This window comes from Sapajus apella, unplaced genomic scaffold (assembly GCF_009761245.1).
Source record: "Sapajus apella isolate SASKATOON/1434 unplaced genomic scaffold, GSC_monkey_1.0 scaffold41, whole genome shotgun sequence".
Taxonomy (NCBI): domain Eukaryota; kingdom Metazoa; phylum Chordata; class Mammalia; order Primates; family Cebidae; genus Sapajus; species Sapajus apella.
The window spans coordinates 14,552,391-14,568,043 of NW_022436981.1; the positions used below are offsets into that span (position 1 = coordinate 14,552,391).

Below are 15,653 nucleotides of genomic sequence, written 5' to 3' on the forward strand. Positions count from 1 at the left end.
TAATCTGTGAGAAATGGCTAGTTTTATCTTGGCACACAAACAGGCCTAATGTGAGCTTCTAGAAGGTGATTGATCATAGAATCAGTACTAGCTCCAAAGAATGGATTCAACTCAACACCTTCAAATGAAACCCCTAACAACTAGAAAAAAAAAAAAATCAACTTTTAAAACATTCTTTTTAGTTACAAAGTAATGCATATACATTTAAGTGCAATAACCAAATGTTTTTTCATTGCTTTATTATTATTAAGCAATTATTAAATTTTTTAATAATAAAAGTAAATATGTTCCAAACACCTTTCCTGCCCTGTTTATTTTCCAAAGATAGCAAATGTTAACAGTGTTCTGCATTTCTTTCTTTCTTTCTTTTTCTTTCTTTCTTTCTTTCTTTTTATTTGAGACAGAGTCTCATTCTGTTGCCAAGCTGGAGTGCAATGGCACCATCTGAGCTCACTGCAACCTCTACCTCCCGGGTTCAAGTGATTCTTCTGCCTCAGCCTCCTGAGTAGCTGGGATTACAGATGCGCACTGCCACACTCAGCTAATTTTTGTATTTGCAGTAGAGATGAGGTTTCACCATGTTGGGCAAGATGGTCTTGATCTCCTGACCTTGTGATCCACCCACTTCGGCTTCCCAAAGTGCTGAGATTACAGGCATGAGCCACCACGCTGGGCCAACAGTTTGTTTGCATATTTCTATGCACATACACTCAACAAAAAATATGTACATATGCACCTATTATAGATGGTATTTGTAAAGTTTACTTTTTCTTGTCATTTTAGTGTTACCACAGGCAGTCACCCAGTTTGAAGAATTGGTTGGTATGGCTGAGGCTCTGCTTAAGGGTGGAGGAACCATGTCTACATCTGCATCCACTCTCTGGAGAGCAACAAACAACTCTTCACCAGATTCATTGGCCTCAACCTGTAGTAATTCGAATTCGAATTCCAGTTCACCAGTTTCCTTAAAGCCTGAGGAAGAGCATCAGACTGATGAGAAACCGGTCAGTTGCAATACCTGCCTTATTGTTCTTTGGAATATGGTTAAATAAAAAATTTAATAAGGGTAGAAAATGATCATTGTTTTATCAGATAACTATTGGACGAAATAATTTTATGCAATAGGAGTATTAAAATTCTTAGTACCACAAAGAAGAGGCATAAGATGCTTGACCTAGCGTGGTGAAAGGGAGGGCTTGACTTTGGAGGGGCAAGAAGGTCTTCTCTGAGGAAGTCAAGATCGATCTGAGAAAAAAAGGCATTAAACTGTTGTCTTTTTGTAGTAAAAACTAATATTTGTGAAACAAATACCCAGTTTAGAAAACTAAAGACAAATTGGGGACAAAGATAAAGTTAATAAACTTTAAAATTCTTAAACCAGTGACAGAAGGATACCTGTACATTCAGGGTTATGTAATTTTATATCATTGACAGGTAAATTTCAGCCTCAGCATGCTGGCTGAACATATTTCTTTCTCTACTTTTCTACTTAATAAAGACACAAAAGCTACAAAGACAAGTTTTGTTATAATCAGGTAGCCTTAGAAAGTATACTATCGGGCCGGGCGCGGTGGCTCACGCCTGTAATCCCAGCACTTTGGGAGGCTGAGGCAGGTGGATCACGAGGTCAAGGGATCGAGACCATCCTGGTCAACATGGTGAAACCCTGTCTCTACCAAAAATACAAAAACATTAGCTGGGCATGGTGGCGCGTGCCTGTAATCCCAGCTACTCAGGAGGTTGAGGCAGGAGAATTGCCTGAACCCAGGAGGCGGAGGTTGCAGTGAGCTGAGATCGTGCCATTGCACTCCAGCCTGGGTAATAAGAGCGAAACTCCGTCTCAAAAAAAAAAAAAAAAAAAAAAAAAGAAAGTATACTATCAAAAATAGTAAGTGTTAACCAACAATCTAACACTGAAAATATTTGAATCTTAGTGTATCAGTTACCTATTGCTTTGTAACAGATTATCACAAATTTAGTGATTTCAAATGACCCAAATGTATTATCTTAGAGTTCTATATATCAGAAGTCTGGTACAGGTCTCACTAAAGTCAAGGTGTTAGCAGGTGCATTTCTTTCTGGAAGCTTCAGGGCAGAATCTGTTTCCTGCTCATCCAGGCTCCGGTAGAATTCAGTTTCTTGTAGTTGTAAAATTGAGTTTCCCATTTTCTTGCTGGCTGTAAACTGAAAGCCATTCCCACTTCTAGAGGCAATCACATCCCTTGGTTCACAGCCCACTTCTGCCATCTTCAAAGCCAGCAACAGCTCTCACACTTCAGATCTTTCCTCTCTCTTCTGTCTCTTTTTCCTGATCTACCCTTCTGTTTCCTTCTGCTTTTAAGAACTCATGTGATTAGATTGAGCCCACCTAGATAATCCAGGATAATCTCCCATCTCAAGGTGCTTAACTTTAATCACATCTACAGAACTGTTTTTGCCCTGTGAGGCAACCTGTTATGGGTTTCAGGAGTTAGGATGTGACCCTTCAGAGAGCCATCATTCTGCCTTCTACATTTATGATGAAGCTCTTAATATGGGACTAAGCCTGAAAGGACTAAATCCAGTTTACGTGACAATTTTTGTTTTCCAGCATTAAAGGCTCACATCTGCACTGAATGTGACAAGAATTTGTATACACCCTGGAACAAATACCTCATAAATAGTGAAGAGTATCACAAAGATAACATTTAACTCTAATCCCTGACATGTAAACTATATTTTAAATTAAAATGTAAAATATATATTAAAATATATATAATACATTACCTTTAAAAATATTGACATTGTTTTAACTCAATTAGTAATGTATTTCTCCGTATGGCGGTATCTCTTTCCAACTTCAGCTCTTTCTTATCTTTTTAGTTCCAGATTGAAAAATGGCAGATTGCCCGTTGTAATAAGAGCAAGCCTCAGAAGTTTATTAATGACTTAATGCAAGTACTTTACACAAATGAATACATGGCCACTCACAGCCTGACAGGGGCAAAATCCTCTACTTCAAGGGACAAAGCCGTAAAACCAGCTATGAATCAGAATGAAGTTCAAGAAATCATAGGTGATACTATGATTGCATTACATTGTCATATGAATTTTAAATCAGGTTACTGCTCAAGATCAAGGTAGTCTTTCATGGTCCTTTTTTCTAGGAACGAAAAAATCTCAGGATAGTCTAAAGCTCTCGTTAAATGTGGAAGATTATATAGAAAAACTTTACACTAAAAATGGTTATTAAAATAAAACTAAGTTTTATATCACCAAAAAGTCTGAATTCATACAATTTATAGCTTTGGAAACATAAATTTTCACAATCTTTTAAAGTAAAATTTCAATAACAATTTCTATCTTGCTTTTGTTATATTTCTTATCTTTTATTCTAGAAAGATAAAGGCTAATTTGACTATCCTATTTATAGTTTTTAAGTTAATGAATCTCCTTAAATATAATCTAGATTATCCAATTAATTTTTTCACAACATCCAATAAGTGTAGATTCTCTGAATCCCAATCTTATATATGTCATTTCTTAGTTGGAAAAAGATCAGTCAGAGTTCAGTTGTTTCAACTAATGCTAGAAATGGATCAAAATACATTCCTAACATTTTAGAGCAGGAAGACTTAGAGTTTAAACCAAGTAGAAGGCTTAAAATTAATTGCTACCATAGAATGTTAGTCGGTAATATAGACCTTCTGATAACTCCTGCTTTACTTAGAAAAACCTGCCTACATACTCATCTGTTTAAATATCTCATGGGATGGGCGATTGGGCTGCTTTTGTAAAATGGAAACAAAATTATAAGGTAGAATACTTGATGTTTTACCTCAGTTCATACCCTAAGATGTAAAGGACTCATGAAGTTTCTCGTGTGTTACTGTTGGTTTTTTACAGGAGTAACAAAACAATTATTTCCCAATACGGATGATGTTTCAATCAGGAGAATGATAGGGCAAAAGCTAAACAACTGTACCAAGAAGCCAAATTTAAGCAAAAATCTTAACTCTCAGGATATTAAATAGATCCTTTTGGTAAGTCTTTTAAATCTTCATTGCTTTCAGTGTGGCAAGAAAATGTTGTAATACTTTTATCTGTGGAATAGCATTTTCCAACTACTCTACTAGAAAATACTAGTGAGCTGTGAAAGGCTAATACGTATTCCTGGTGGCAAAAGCGGGGAACTGGGAGCGGGGCTTAAATCTGGAAAATGCTGGGTTCAGTTTTTCTTTCTCAGAACCTCTCAGATGTTTTGATAACACTTTTAACATGCTCATTTGCACAATAAATCTCTAAGAAAGGGATATAGTATGTCGTGTTTTCCAAATGTGCTCTACTGAGGAAATTTTCTTCACAGAACTCCTGTTAACTTGGTGGGGACAGAAAGGAGCTAAAGGAAGGACACATGACAATTTAAGAAGTATTTCTCTCTAGAACAGAGGAGATTTAGACCCTTGGGAAATCTCTGAGGTACATCGATGAGATTGAATTTACAACTCAAATAACAATGGTCTCTGACATTTGCACAAACTATTGGCTGAAGTATGGAAGATTCTTCTCCACCAACCTACATTTGCTTCTCATGGTCTTTAAATTTTTTTTTTTTTTTTTTTTTTTTTTTTTGAGATGGAGTATCACTCTGTCACCCAGGCTAAAGTGCAGTGACGTCATCTCGGCTCACTGCAACCTCCGCCTCCCATGTTCAAGCAATTCCCTCCCTGCCTTAGCCTCCCAAGTAGCTGAGATTATAGGTGCACGCCACCATGCCCAGCTAATTTTTGTATTTTTAGTAGAGACAGGGTTTTACCATCTTGGTTAGTCTGGTCTTGAACTCCTGACCTCGTGATCCACCCACCTTGGCCTCTCAAAGTGCTGGGATTACAGGCAGGAGCCACTCTGCCTGGCCGGTCTTTAAATTTTTTAATTAGTTGTTATTGTTTAATAAAGATGTATACCAAGATACTTGCATCATACCAAGAAAAAGAATAATTTTGGGGTGAGAGTTCCGAAGTAAATACACTTTCTTTTCAGGCCTTGACCCAGGCAAAGCTGTGAAGTGGAATTTTGCCAGCCACTGTCCTGGCCAGCTCACTCGTACTTACCCCTCCTTTCTCTCTACTATTTTGATGGAAAATATGTGAAACCATGTGTATGACTGCGTTAATATTTTCATTGATTAATAGAAGTATGTGGGTAACACATGAGGGTAAGGCCCACCACGGATATTCCCTCTTTTCTTTCCATTTTCTTGACTTCTGTCTTTGACTTGTATTTTGACTGTCCTCTGCCTAACTCTAGCCACTTTTGAGACCATTTTACTTGCTTTCATTTCTTCTGACCGTGTTTAAATGAGATGTGGAGCTAAATGTAATGCAGTAATCCCCTGCCCCCAACATCCTATCTGTTACTGACTACCACTCCATTCTCCCCGGAGAGTCCCTTATTTCGTTACACAACTAAGACCAGCTCTGCTGAGAGTCAACAATGTCTGTTGTCCTGAAACGAAAACAAAAAAAACTACTACTTGTAACAACTGCAGTAAAATTCTTTCCCTTGGCTCACACATACTGTTAGATAGACTTTAAAAGTAAGAAAACATGGCTGGGTGTGGAGGCACATGGCCATAATCCCAATGGTTTGGGAGGTTGAGGCAGACAGATACTTGAGCCCAGGAGTTTGAGACCAGCCTGGCCAACATGACGAGACCCTGTCTGTACAAAATACAGGAAAATAAAATTAGCCTGATGTGGTAGTGCACACCTGCAGTCCCAGTAACCTGGGAGGCTGAGGTGGGAGAGAGGTTGAGTCTGCAGTGAGCCATGATCGTTCCACTGCGCTTCAGCCTGGGAGACAGAGTGAGGCCTTGTTCCCCCCCGCCAAAAAAAAAGTTATAAAAAATAAGAAGATAAAGTTACCTGTATCTTTTATTTCCAAGTGATAGTAAATTTCAGTAGATTGCGATCTCACAGCTTTTCAATTATTAGATAATAGCTTAAATATACCCTTAGTACTTCCCATTTTGACATGAGGCTACCCACCCAGTTATCCTGATGTATAATGACCAAGTTCTCTTTTTTTTTTTTTTTTTTGAGACGGTGTTTTGCTCTTGTTCCCAGGCTGGAGTGCAATGGCACGATCTCGGCTCACCGCAACCTCTGCCTCCTGGGTTTAGGCAATTCTCCTGCCTCAGCCTCCTGAGTAGCTGGGATTAAAGGCACACACCACCATGCCCAGCTAATTTTTTGTATTTTTAGTAGAGACGGGGTTTCACCATGTTGACCAGGATGGTCTCGATCTCTTGACCTCATGATCCACCCGCCTCGGCCTCCCAAAGTGCTGGGATTACAGGCTTGAGCTACCGCGCCCGGCTTTTTTTTTTTTTTTTTTTTTTTTGAGACAGAGTTGTTGCTTTATTGCCCAGGCTGCTTTTGAACTCACAGGCTCAAGCAGTCCTCCTACCTTGGCCTCTCCAAGTGTCAGAAAGCACTCCACCCAGCAACTAAGTTCCTTTTCTTTTCTTTTTGAAACGGAGTCTTGCTCTGTAGCTCAGGCTGTAGTGTAGTGGTGCGATCTCTGCTCACTGCAACCTCCATCTCCTGGATTCAAACGATCCTCCCGCCTCAGCCTCCTGAGTTGCTGGAACTACAGGCTTGTGCCACCATACCCAGCTAGTTTGTGTACTTTTAGTAGAGATGGAGTTTTACATGCTGGCCAGGCTGGTCTTGAACTCCTGATCTCAAGTAATCTGCCCACCACCGCCTCTCAAAGTGCTGGGATTACAAGCATGACCCACAGTGACCAGCAAGTTCCATTTTTTTTTTTTTTTTTTTCTGAGATGGAGTCTTGCTCTGTAGCCCAGGCTGGAGTACAGTGGTGTGATCTCAGCTCACTGCAACCTCCGCCTCTTGGGTCCGGGTTCAAGCAATTCTCCTACCTCAGCCTGTTGAGTAGCTGGGATTACAGGCACAAGCCACTATGCCCAGCTATGTTTTGTATTTTTTAGTAGACACGGGGTTTCACCATGTCGGCTAGTCTGATCTTGAACTCCTGACCTCATGATCTGTCCTCCTCAGCCCCCCAAAATGCTGGGATTACAGGTGTGAGCCACCATGCCCAGCCGCAAGTTCCCTTTTTAAATGCTATGTTACCAGACCTCCAAGCCAAGTGGCTATCTTTTGGCGCACACTGTTATATTTCAGAGCTCTGTAAAGCATTTTAATATCCTAACCTCTTGTTTTTCAATGTTTCTGACTTCTAAGGAGAGGCACAAAACTCATCTCTGGCTATATCAGCCAGCAAAATGTTAAAGAAATGAAAGTTAAGATACTTTTATATCAGTTTTGCTTGTACCTAACACTGGAAGTGTTATTATATCCCTTAGCTATGGCATTAATTTAAATTGAAACAAGGAACAGACATTTTGCTATGAACCTTGTACCTTTTGGACCTGAGCCTAGCTTAACAGTGCAAGTTGTTTAGACTAGAAATGCATATATTTTGAATCAGTAATGAAGATTAGCTAGAATGGAATTTTTTAAATTTGTAGATATCTTTCATTTTAAGTGTAGCTGATGTCAATTTATTGCAAAAAAACTGAGGAAAATGTGCTGGAAAAGACGGTCATGTATGACCCAGTTTGGACATGCTGGATGAATTAATCAGATATAGCACCATCTAGTGGAATGCTGCTATATTTTTCTCTTCTGAGTCATTTAACTCACAGGAGCCTAAAGGTGATGCTACCAAAAGTATTCTTTGGAAAAATCACTTTTCTAGCATAGTCCCTGTGGTAGACTGTGCCCTCCACTCAGTACTGAGCTCAGGTTGTCACTGGTGGCTTAGATTTAAAAGGGCAACCGTTTCCCAGCTATGGCTCAGGTCTGTGAGGGTAAGACCTAAACTCCTCGCTTCTTTTTTTTCATCTATTCTCTCTTATTTCCATGGCTGCCCTGAAGTTGCCCGTACTTCTCACATGCCAAGAGCTTGATTTTTTTCCAGGCTGTCTCCATTTTTTACTTCTTTCTTGCACGTGTTGAAGAAAAATTTATGAGATTTACAGAATATTAAATCACCTCTATAACATCCAACTAAGTGACCAAACAGCCTTCTCCTGAAATTTCCAAAGCAGCCTCAGTGTATATAATCTCTAGCATAATGTTACATAACATATATTATAACTTATAGGTGTTCTAATACAGTGGTGCTCAAATGGTGGGGGGCAACAGGGAGGGAGGTGTGATTTAGCCACCTTCCTCCAACAGAGTATTTAGGAATGTCTGGAGATATTTTCGATTGTCACAACTGGTGGTACTTCTGGAATCCAGTGGTCAGAGGCCAGGGATGCTGCTAAACATCCTGCAATGTATAGAAAAGCTCCCTCACAACAAAGAATTACCCAACCCAAAATGTCAGTAGCGTTGAGGTTGAGAAAACATAGTCTACTATGATTTCCTTGTTTGGTCTATTTGATTTCTAGGGTTTTTATATATTTTTGTAGCTATTATAAATTGGATTGCTTTCTTGATTTCTTTTTCAGTTGGTGTATATAAATGCTATTGATTTTTGAGGGCCGGGGTTGGGTTGGAGATGGAGTTTTGCTATTGTCACTCAGGCTGGAGGGCAAAGGCGAGATCTCTGCTCACTGCAACCTCTACCTCCTGGGTTCAAGCGATTCTCCTGCCTCAGACTCCTAAGTAACTGGGATGATTATAGGCACCTGCCACCACACCTAACTAATTTGTGTGTTTTTAATAGAGATGGGTTTTCACCTTGTTGACCAGGCTGGTCTGGAACTCCTGACCTGAAGCAGTCCACCTGCTTCAACCTCTCAAAGCTCTGGAATTACAGGCGTGAGCCACCATGTCCTGCCTCAATGCTATCAATCTTTGTATGTTGATTATGTATCCTGCAATTTTACTGAGTTTGTTTATCAATTCTAACAGCTTTTTGGTGGAGTCTTAAGGTTTTTCTAAGTCTACCACCATCATCTACTAACAAGGCTCATTTAATTTCTTCCTTTTCAATTTGGGTACCCTTTATTTCTTTCTCTTAACAAATTTCTCTGGCCAGACTGCTAGCATTATGTTGAATCAAACTGGTGAAAGTGGGCATCTTTGTCTTGTTCCAGATCTTAGATGAAAGGCTTTCAACTTTCAAATTCTCTCCACTCAGTACAATGTGAGCTGTGGGTTTGTCGCATACGGCCTTTATTATTTTGATATATGTTCCTTGCATGCCCAATTTGTTGGGGGGGTTATTATAAAGGAATGTTTAATTTTATAGAATGTTTTTCAGCATCTACTGAACTGCTCATGTGGTTTTTGTTCTTGGTTGTGTTAATGTGATGCATCCTGCTTATTGATTTGTGTATGTTGAACCATCTTTGCATTCCTGGGATGAATCCCACTTAATCATGGTGAATGATCTTTTCAGTGCGTTTTTGAATTTGGTTTGCTAGTATTTTGTTGAGGATTTTTGTATCTAGGTTCATCAGTTATATTGGCCTGTAGTTTTCTTTTTTTGTTGTGCCCTTCTGTGGTTTTGGTGTCACGGTAATACTACTTTGTAGAATGAGTTGGAAGTATTCCTTCCACTTCAATTTTTTTTGAATAATTACATTAGAATTGGTATTACTGTCTTTTCAAATGTTTGGTAGATTCAGGGTTTTCTTTGATGGAAGGCTTTTTGCTATAATTTTGAACTTTTTACTCCCTATTGATTTGTTGAGGTTTTCTATTTCTTCATGGTTTGATCTTGCCAGGAATTTAACCATTTCTTCTAGGTTTTCCAATTTGTTGGCATAGAGTTTTTCATAATAGTCTCTAATGATTCTTTGTATTTGTGTAGTCTCAGTTATTATGTCTCCTTTTCCATTTCTGATTTTATTTATTTGGACTTCTCTTTTTTATTTCTTAGTCTAGCTAATGGTTTGCTGATTTTCTTGCCTTCTGAAAACACCAGCTTTTGGTTTCATTGATCTGGTTTTTAAAATCTCAATTTTGTTTATTTCTGCTCTGCTCTTTATTATTTGTTTCTTTCTACTAATTTAGGTTTTGTTTGTTCTTGCTTTCCTAGTTCTTTGAGGTACACTATTAGGTTATTTGAAGTCTTGCTACTTTTTTGATATAGGTGTTTATTGCTGTAAACTTCCTTCTTAGTACTTCTTTTGCTGTATTCTATAGATTTGGGAATGTTGTATTTCCATTTACATTTGTTTCAAGAAATTTAAAACTTTTCTTCTTAATTACTTCACTGGTCATTCAAGAGTGTGTTGTTTAATCTCCATGTGTTTGTGCATTTTCTGAGATCCTCATGTTATCCGTTTCTAGTGCCATTCCACTGTGGTAATAAAAAATACTTAATATGATTTCCACTGTTTTGAATTTATTGAGACATGTTTTGTAGCCTAAATATGGCCTATTCTTGAGAAAGTGGCATGTGCTAAAGTTTTCTGTGTTTTATAGCAGTTGGGTGAAATATTCTGTCAATATCAGTTTGGCCTATGTGATCTATTGTGTAATTTAACTCCAAATGTTTCCTTGTCGATTTTCTGTCTGGATGATCTGTCCATTACTGAGAGTGAGGTGTTTAAATTTCCCTATATTATTATATTGCAGTCTTTCTCTCCTTTTAGATATATGAATGTTTGCTTTATATGCTTGGGAGCTCTTGTGTTGTATGAATATAACATTTTTAACTGTTATATCTTCTTGCTGAAATGACTCCTTTATCATTGTATGGTGACCTCCTGTGTCTCTTTTTACAGTCTTTGACTCGTAGCCTGTTTTACCTGATATAAGTACTCCTGCTCTTTTTTGGTTTCCAGTTGTATAGCATATCTATTTCTATACCTTCACTTTCAATCTATGTTGTCTTTATACGTGAAGTGGCTTTCTCATAGGCAACATGTAGTTGGGTCTTGTTTCTTTGCCATTCAACCATCCTGTGCCTTTTAATTGGAAAACTGAGTCCATTTACATTCAATGTTATTATTTTTCTTCAAGACAGAGTCTCACTCTTCTCTAGGCAGTGGTGTGATCATGGCTCACTGCAGCCTCAACTTACTGGACTCAAGTGATCTTCCTACCTCAGCCTTCTGAGTATCTGGGACTATAGGCACATTCCACCACATCTAGCTAGTAAGCTAGGATCTCACTATGTTGGACCAGGCTCAGTGTTATTATTGATCAGGACTTACTACTGCTAGTTTGTAGCTTATTTATTTTGTAACTCCTCTCTTCCTTTCTTGCTAACTTTCTTTGTGGTTAAATGATTTTCTCAGATGATATTTTGTAATTTTTTTGCTTTTTATTTTTAGTGAAGCTGTTATAGGTTTTCACATTATGGTTACTATAAAGCTTATACAAAATATAGACATAACAAATTATTTTTAAAATATGATGAAAATTTTTATTACAGAGAAGTTCTAAAAACCTTTATAAAGGTTTTCTTAGGTCTACAGTTTAATTCCATTCACCTCACATTTTGACTTTATGTTGCCTCAATGGACATATTTTTATATTGCCTATCTTTTTTTTTTTTTTTTTTTAATAAAGATGGAGTTTCACCATGTTGATCATGACGCTGGTCTTGAACTCCCGACTTCAGATGATCCGCCCACCTTGGCCTCCAAAGTGCTTGGATTACAGGCGTGAGCCACCACGCCTGGCCTATATTGCCTATCTTTTATTAGGTTGCTGTAGATATTATTGTTTTGATAGATTTGTCTTTTGAGCTTTGTAGTAGTGTTATAAGTGGATTGTAAACCACAAATACAGTGTTAGAGAATTTTACGTTTGTCTGTATAGTTAATTTTACCAGTGAGTTTTGTACCTTCAGATGTTTTGTTCTTGTACATTAGCATTTTTCTCTTTCAGACTGAAGAGCTCTCTTTAGATTTGATAAGATAAGACTGTTGGTGAATTCGCTCGGCTTTTGTTTTTTCTGGGAAATATTTTATATATCCTTCATATTTGAAAGATGACTTTTTTGGATGACAGTGTTTTTTCTTTGAGCACTTTGAAAATATTGCTGTCTCACTTCCTTCTGGCCTGTGTGATTTCTGCCGAGAAGTCTATTGCCAGATGAATTTGAGTTCCTTCAAATGTTAGTTGCTTCTTTTCTCTGGCTGCTCCTAGAATCCTCCTTTGTCCCTGATGTTTGAGAATTAATTATATTCCTTTGAGTAGACTTATTTAGGTTGAATGTGTTTGGTGTGCTCTGGCCTTCCTGTACCTGGATATTTAGCTCTTCCTCAAGTTTTGGAAAGTATTCTGTTACTGTTTTTAAAAAAGAGCCTTCTACTTCTTGCTCTTGTATGATTCCCTCTTGAACAATAGTAATGCTTACATTTGGTCTTTTGAGTTAGATTTCTGTATCTTGAAGGTGACCTTCATTCCTCTTCATGCTTATTTCTTTTTGCTCCTCTGTCTGTATACTTTCAAAGAGCCTGTCTTTGATTTCACAGATTATTTTCTTCACTTGATCCCTTCTGCTGTTGAGAGCCTCTAATGAATTTTTCAGTTCTGCAAATATATTTCTCAATTTCAAGATTTCTGTTTGATTTTTAAAATTATTCCTATCTCTTTGTTAAATACCTCTGATAAATTTATGAATTGCTTTTCTGTTCTCTTGGAGGTCACATAGTTTCCCTAAAATAGCGATTTTTGAATTCTTGGTCAGAGAGTTCGCATATGACCATCTCAGTAAGGTCAGTCACTGATTTCTTGCTTTGTCTGTATGAAGAGGTCATGATTGCCTGTTTGTTATTATTTCTCGTGGGTCTACATCTATGACTTTGCATTGAAGACTGGTTATTCATTTCAGTCTCTTTGCTCTGGCTTGTTTTGGTTTTTATTGGATATGTTTGCTCTGAGATGATTTGTAATATACCAGTTGATTTTCTGTCTTTTTTCCCAACTGGGTCACTGTCTTCTTTTTGGCACTAGCTGGTGCCTTAAGCCCAGGTTTGCCTCAGTTCTAGCCAACAATCAGAGTGCTGCCTAACCTGAATGGGGGATGTCCCGAAGAGGATATCCTGGTAAGGTAGAAAGGCTAGCTAGGGTTGCATGCTAAGGGGACCTATGGAATAAACCTCTTACAGTGTGGTGCTGCTGAACAGGCACTCTGATTTGGTGCCTTAAGATGATGAGGAAGCTCACTGTCCACCTCGATCTCACTTTTTGCAGTGTAGAAACTGTAAGTCAGAAAGAAAATTTCCTTGTGCTTGACACTAGGGATACTAGGGGGAGGGGATTATGGATAAGGAAGCCTGAATCTCTCACCACCTGCTTGGAGTGTGTGTGTGTGTGTGAGTGTGTATGTGTGTGTGTGTGTGTGTGTCTCTGTGTCTGTGTGTGTGTGTGTGTGTGTGTGTGTGTGTGTTTTCTGTCTCTCTCTTTGGCCCTGGAAACTGTCTCATCTTCCTATCTGAGTTCTGGAATATTGCTGGTGATAATCTTGGCACTGTATGTTTGTTTTAGATTTTCTGTGATGAGGAGAAGCCAGCTTGCTTCTATGCTGATATTTTGGAATCAGAAGTTCCTCGACAATTTGTATTTTTAATGCAAATTTATAGTAGATACAAAAATGATTAACTCATACAACTGTTAAAATACTATGAGACTGTTAACATAAATTTGTATTTCTTTGAAATTTGCTTTTTATAGGTATTACGGGTATCTGAAACAAAGCACCTTCAGCTCTAAATCTAACATTGGATTTTGTTGGAGAATCTGCAAACTTCCTGGCAGTAAGCAAAGACAGACATGTGCAGTGACAGGCTGTAAGACATATGTAACATTGCTGAACTCTCCTAAGGGACCAAGCTTGCTAAAGAAGCTGCATGTAGGTTCCACCCTCAGAACTAGTGATGCATCAAACCAGAGAATTTCTGCCAGTCAAATAAGCATGCAATATGGTTTCTTTGGAAATAAGCATTTCCCAATCCCCAAATACCCCTCTATACAGTTAATTTAACAAAGTAGTCAGACCTCTTATCATAGCAGCCAAAACTTCAGCCCATAAGATTTACTATTATCAGCCCATACATTTATTATTACCAATAACTTCCCATTATAGTTTGTGGATCTTTAGCATAAGCATGTGTTTGTAACAGTAAACAGCAAAATAATTAATGTTGACAAATATGAGAACGACAAAGTCAGCCCAAAATCTGATAATTATGTCTAACCAAGTAATAATGTTTTAGCAATAAAATTACAGGATTAGTCTGTTATCTAAAAATGTATAAAGTAGGAATATGAAGAAATGACAACAGCAAGATTTTTAATTTTAATATTAGACAGTTCCACCGCACTTCTGAAGAATAAACCCAAATTCTGGTGATTGTTAAAACAATGCATCAATTTTCAGGGAAATATTTTTGTTTGTTTATTTACCAGATATGTTTTAACTTTGTATTGCCCAAATTATGTTAAACACAGATGTGTAATATAAACCATCAGTATCACCTAAAACATCTTGTATTTATAACGTGATGTATAGTTGGTCGATTACATTGCTATGCTGCTTAGTTTTAACTGGTTTATTTTCATTGTAGCAGAAGAAAAGTGAATTGAAAAAAAAATTATATGGGTTTGATAATCACAAATGCACAAATACCATTTTGTAACTCAACAAAAGATAGAACATTCTTCATCCAAAGGCTTCTTGCTTGATGTCAGATTGTCACATGTGACCACTCTGCAATGTGAAGCCATGCTTCTTCAGTGCACAGAGTCATGTTTAAACTTGGAAAAGAAGATGCTACAGTAGTTTCAAAGATCAGTATTGTGGACCCAGGAAACGTTCCATAAGTCTTGCTTGTTCACAATGTGATTGTACAAAATACATGTTCTTAAGGAAATAACTTATGTAACATTTGCTACTTTTACTTAAAGATAAATAAATCACATTGAAAAGATAAAAGGTTTTTTTTTCCTTCTTTATTAATGTGTAAAAATTAGGGAAAATTCTTTTTCTAGGCTGATGACTTTTTCACTCATGCATGAAGGCATTACCATTACAATTTAACTATATAGCTCTGGTTAATTTTTCTTGTAAAGAGCCATGCTATGTAGGATATATAGACAATATCCAGAAAAGTAAATACATTTAATATTTTTATTGAAAAAGGATAATCTTACTAAGATGTATGCTATTTGCTTTCTTAAGGATGCTACTTGATAATGTAAGTTTTACTGACTAAAGGTAAATAAAATTACCTTTGCAAAATGTAACTGTATCATTCACCTGGAACTTGTATGGTCTTTTCTTACAGATTTTGAAATATGTGATATCTTTATAGGTAATAGAATAAACGTATTTTTGATTCATCTTTGCATATTGGTTCTAAATGAATTACAAAATAAGAAAACTAATAAAACCAAAGAGAGTGCCCAGCAAGCAATTCATATACATGTATGTGTCTATATATATTTATAATGTATTCACATGTATAAGACTTAAGAATATAATTAAAGCAGAATCTTTAATAAGTAGGGAAAGGAAGGTTTATTCAATGATACTGAGACAACTAATAAATGGAAAAAATTGTGATATCCCTACTTCAAAACATATTACATAGAAACTTTCAGACTAATGAAAAGCAAAAAATGGACTCAGATGAAAAAAAATTCAAATATAAGAATATGTTTATGTTTTCT

At 37.2% G+C, this 15,653-nt stretch overlaps 1 protein-coding gene across 4 annotated transcripts in view; it reads left to right on the forward strand.

Annotated features, from left to right (window-relative positions):
* Window positions 1–15,323, forward strand: part of BEND6 (BEN domain containing 6) — a 76,565-nt gene extending 61,242 nt beyond the window's left edge. For all 4 annotated transcript variants that reach the window (XM_032299830.1, XM_032299831.1, XM_032299834.1 and 1 more), the window contains 4 exons: window positions 784–1,004; window positions 2,863–3,055; window positions 3,886–4,022; window positions 13,656–15,323. In XM_032299830.1, coding sequence (XP_032155721.1) covers window positions 784–1,004; window positions 2,863–3,055; window positions 3,886–4,013 — 542 coding nt within the window. In that variant the 3' untranslated portion in view covers window positions 4,014–4,022; window positions 13,656–15,323. The remainder of the gene's footprint in view (window positions 1–783; window positions 1,005–2,862; window positions 3,056–3,885; window positions 4,023–13,655) is intronic.
* Window positions 15,324–15,653: the final 330 nt, after the last annotated feature.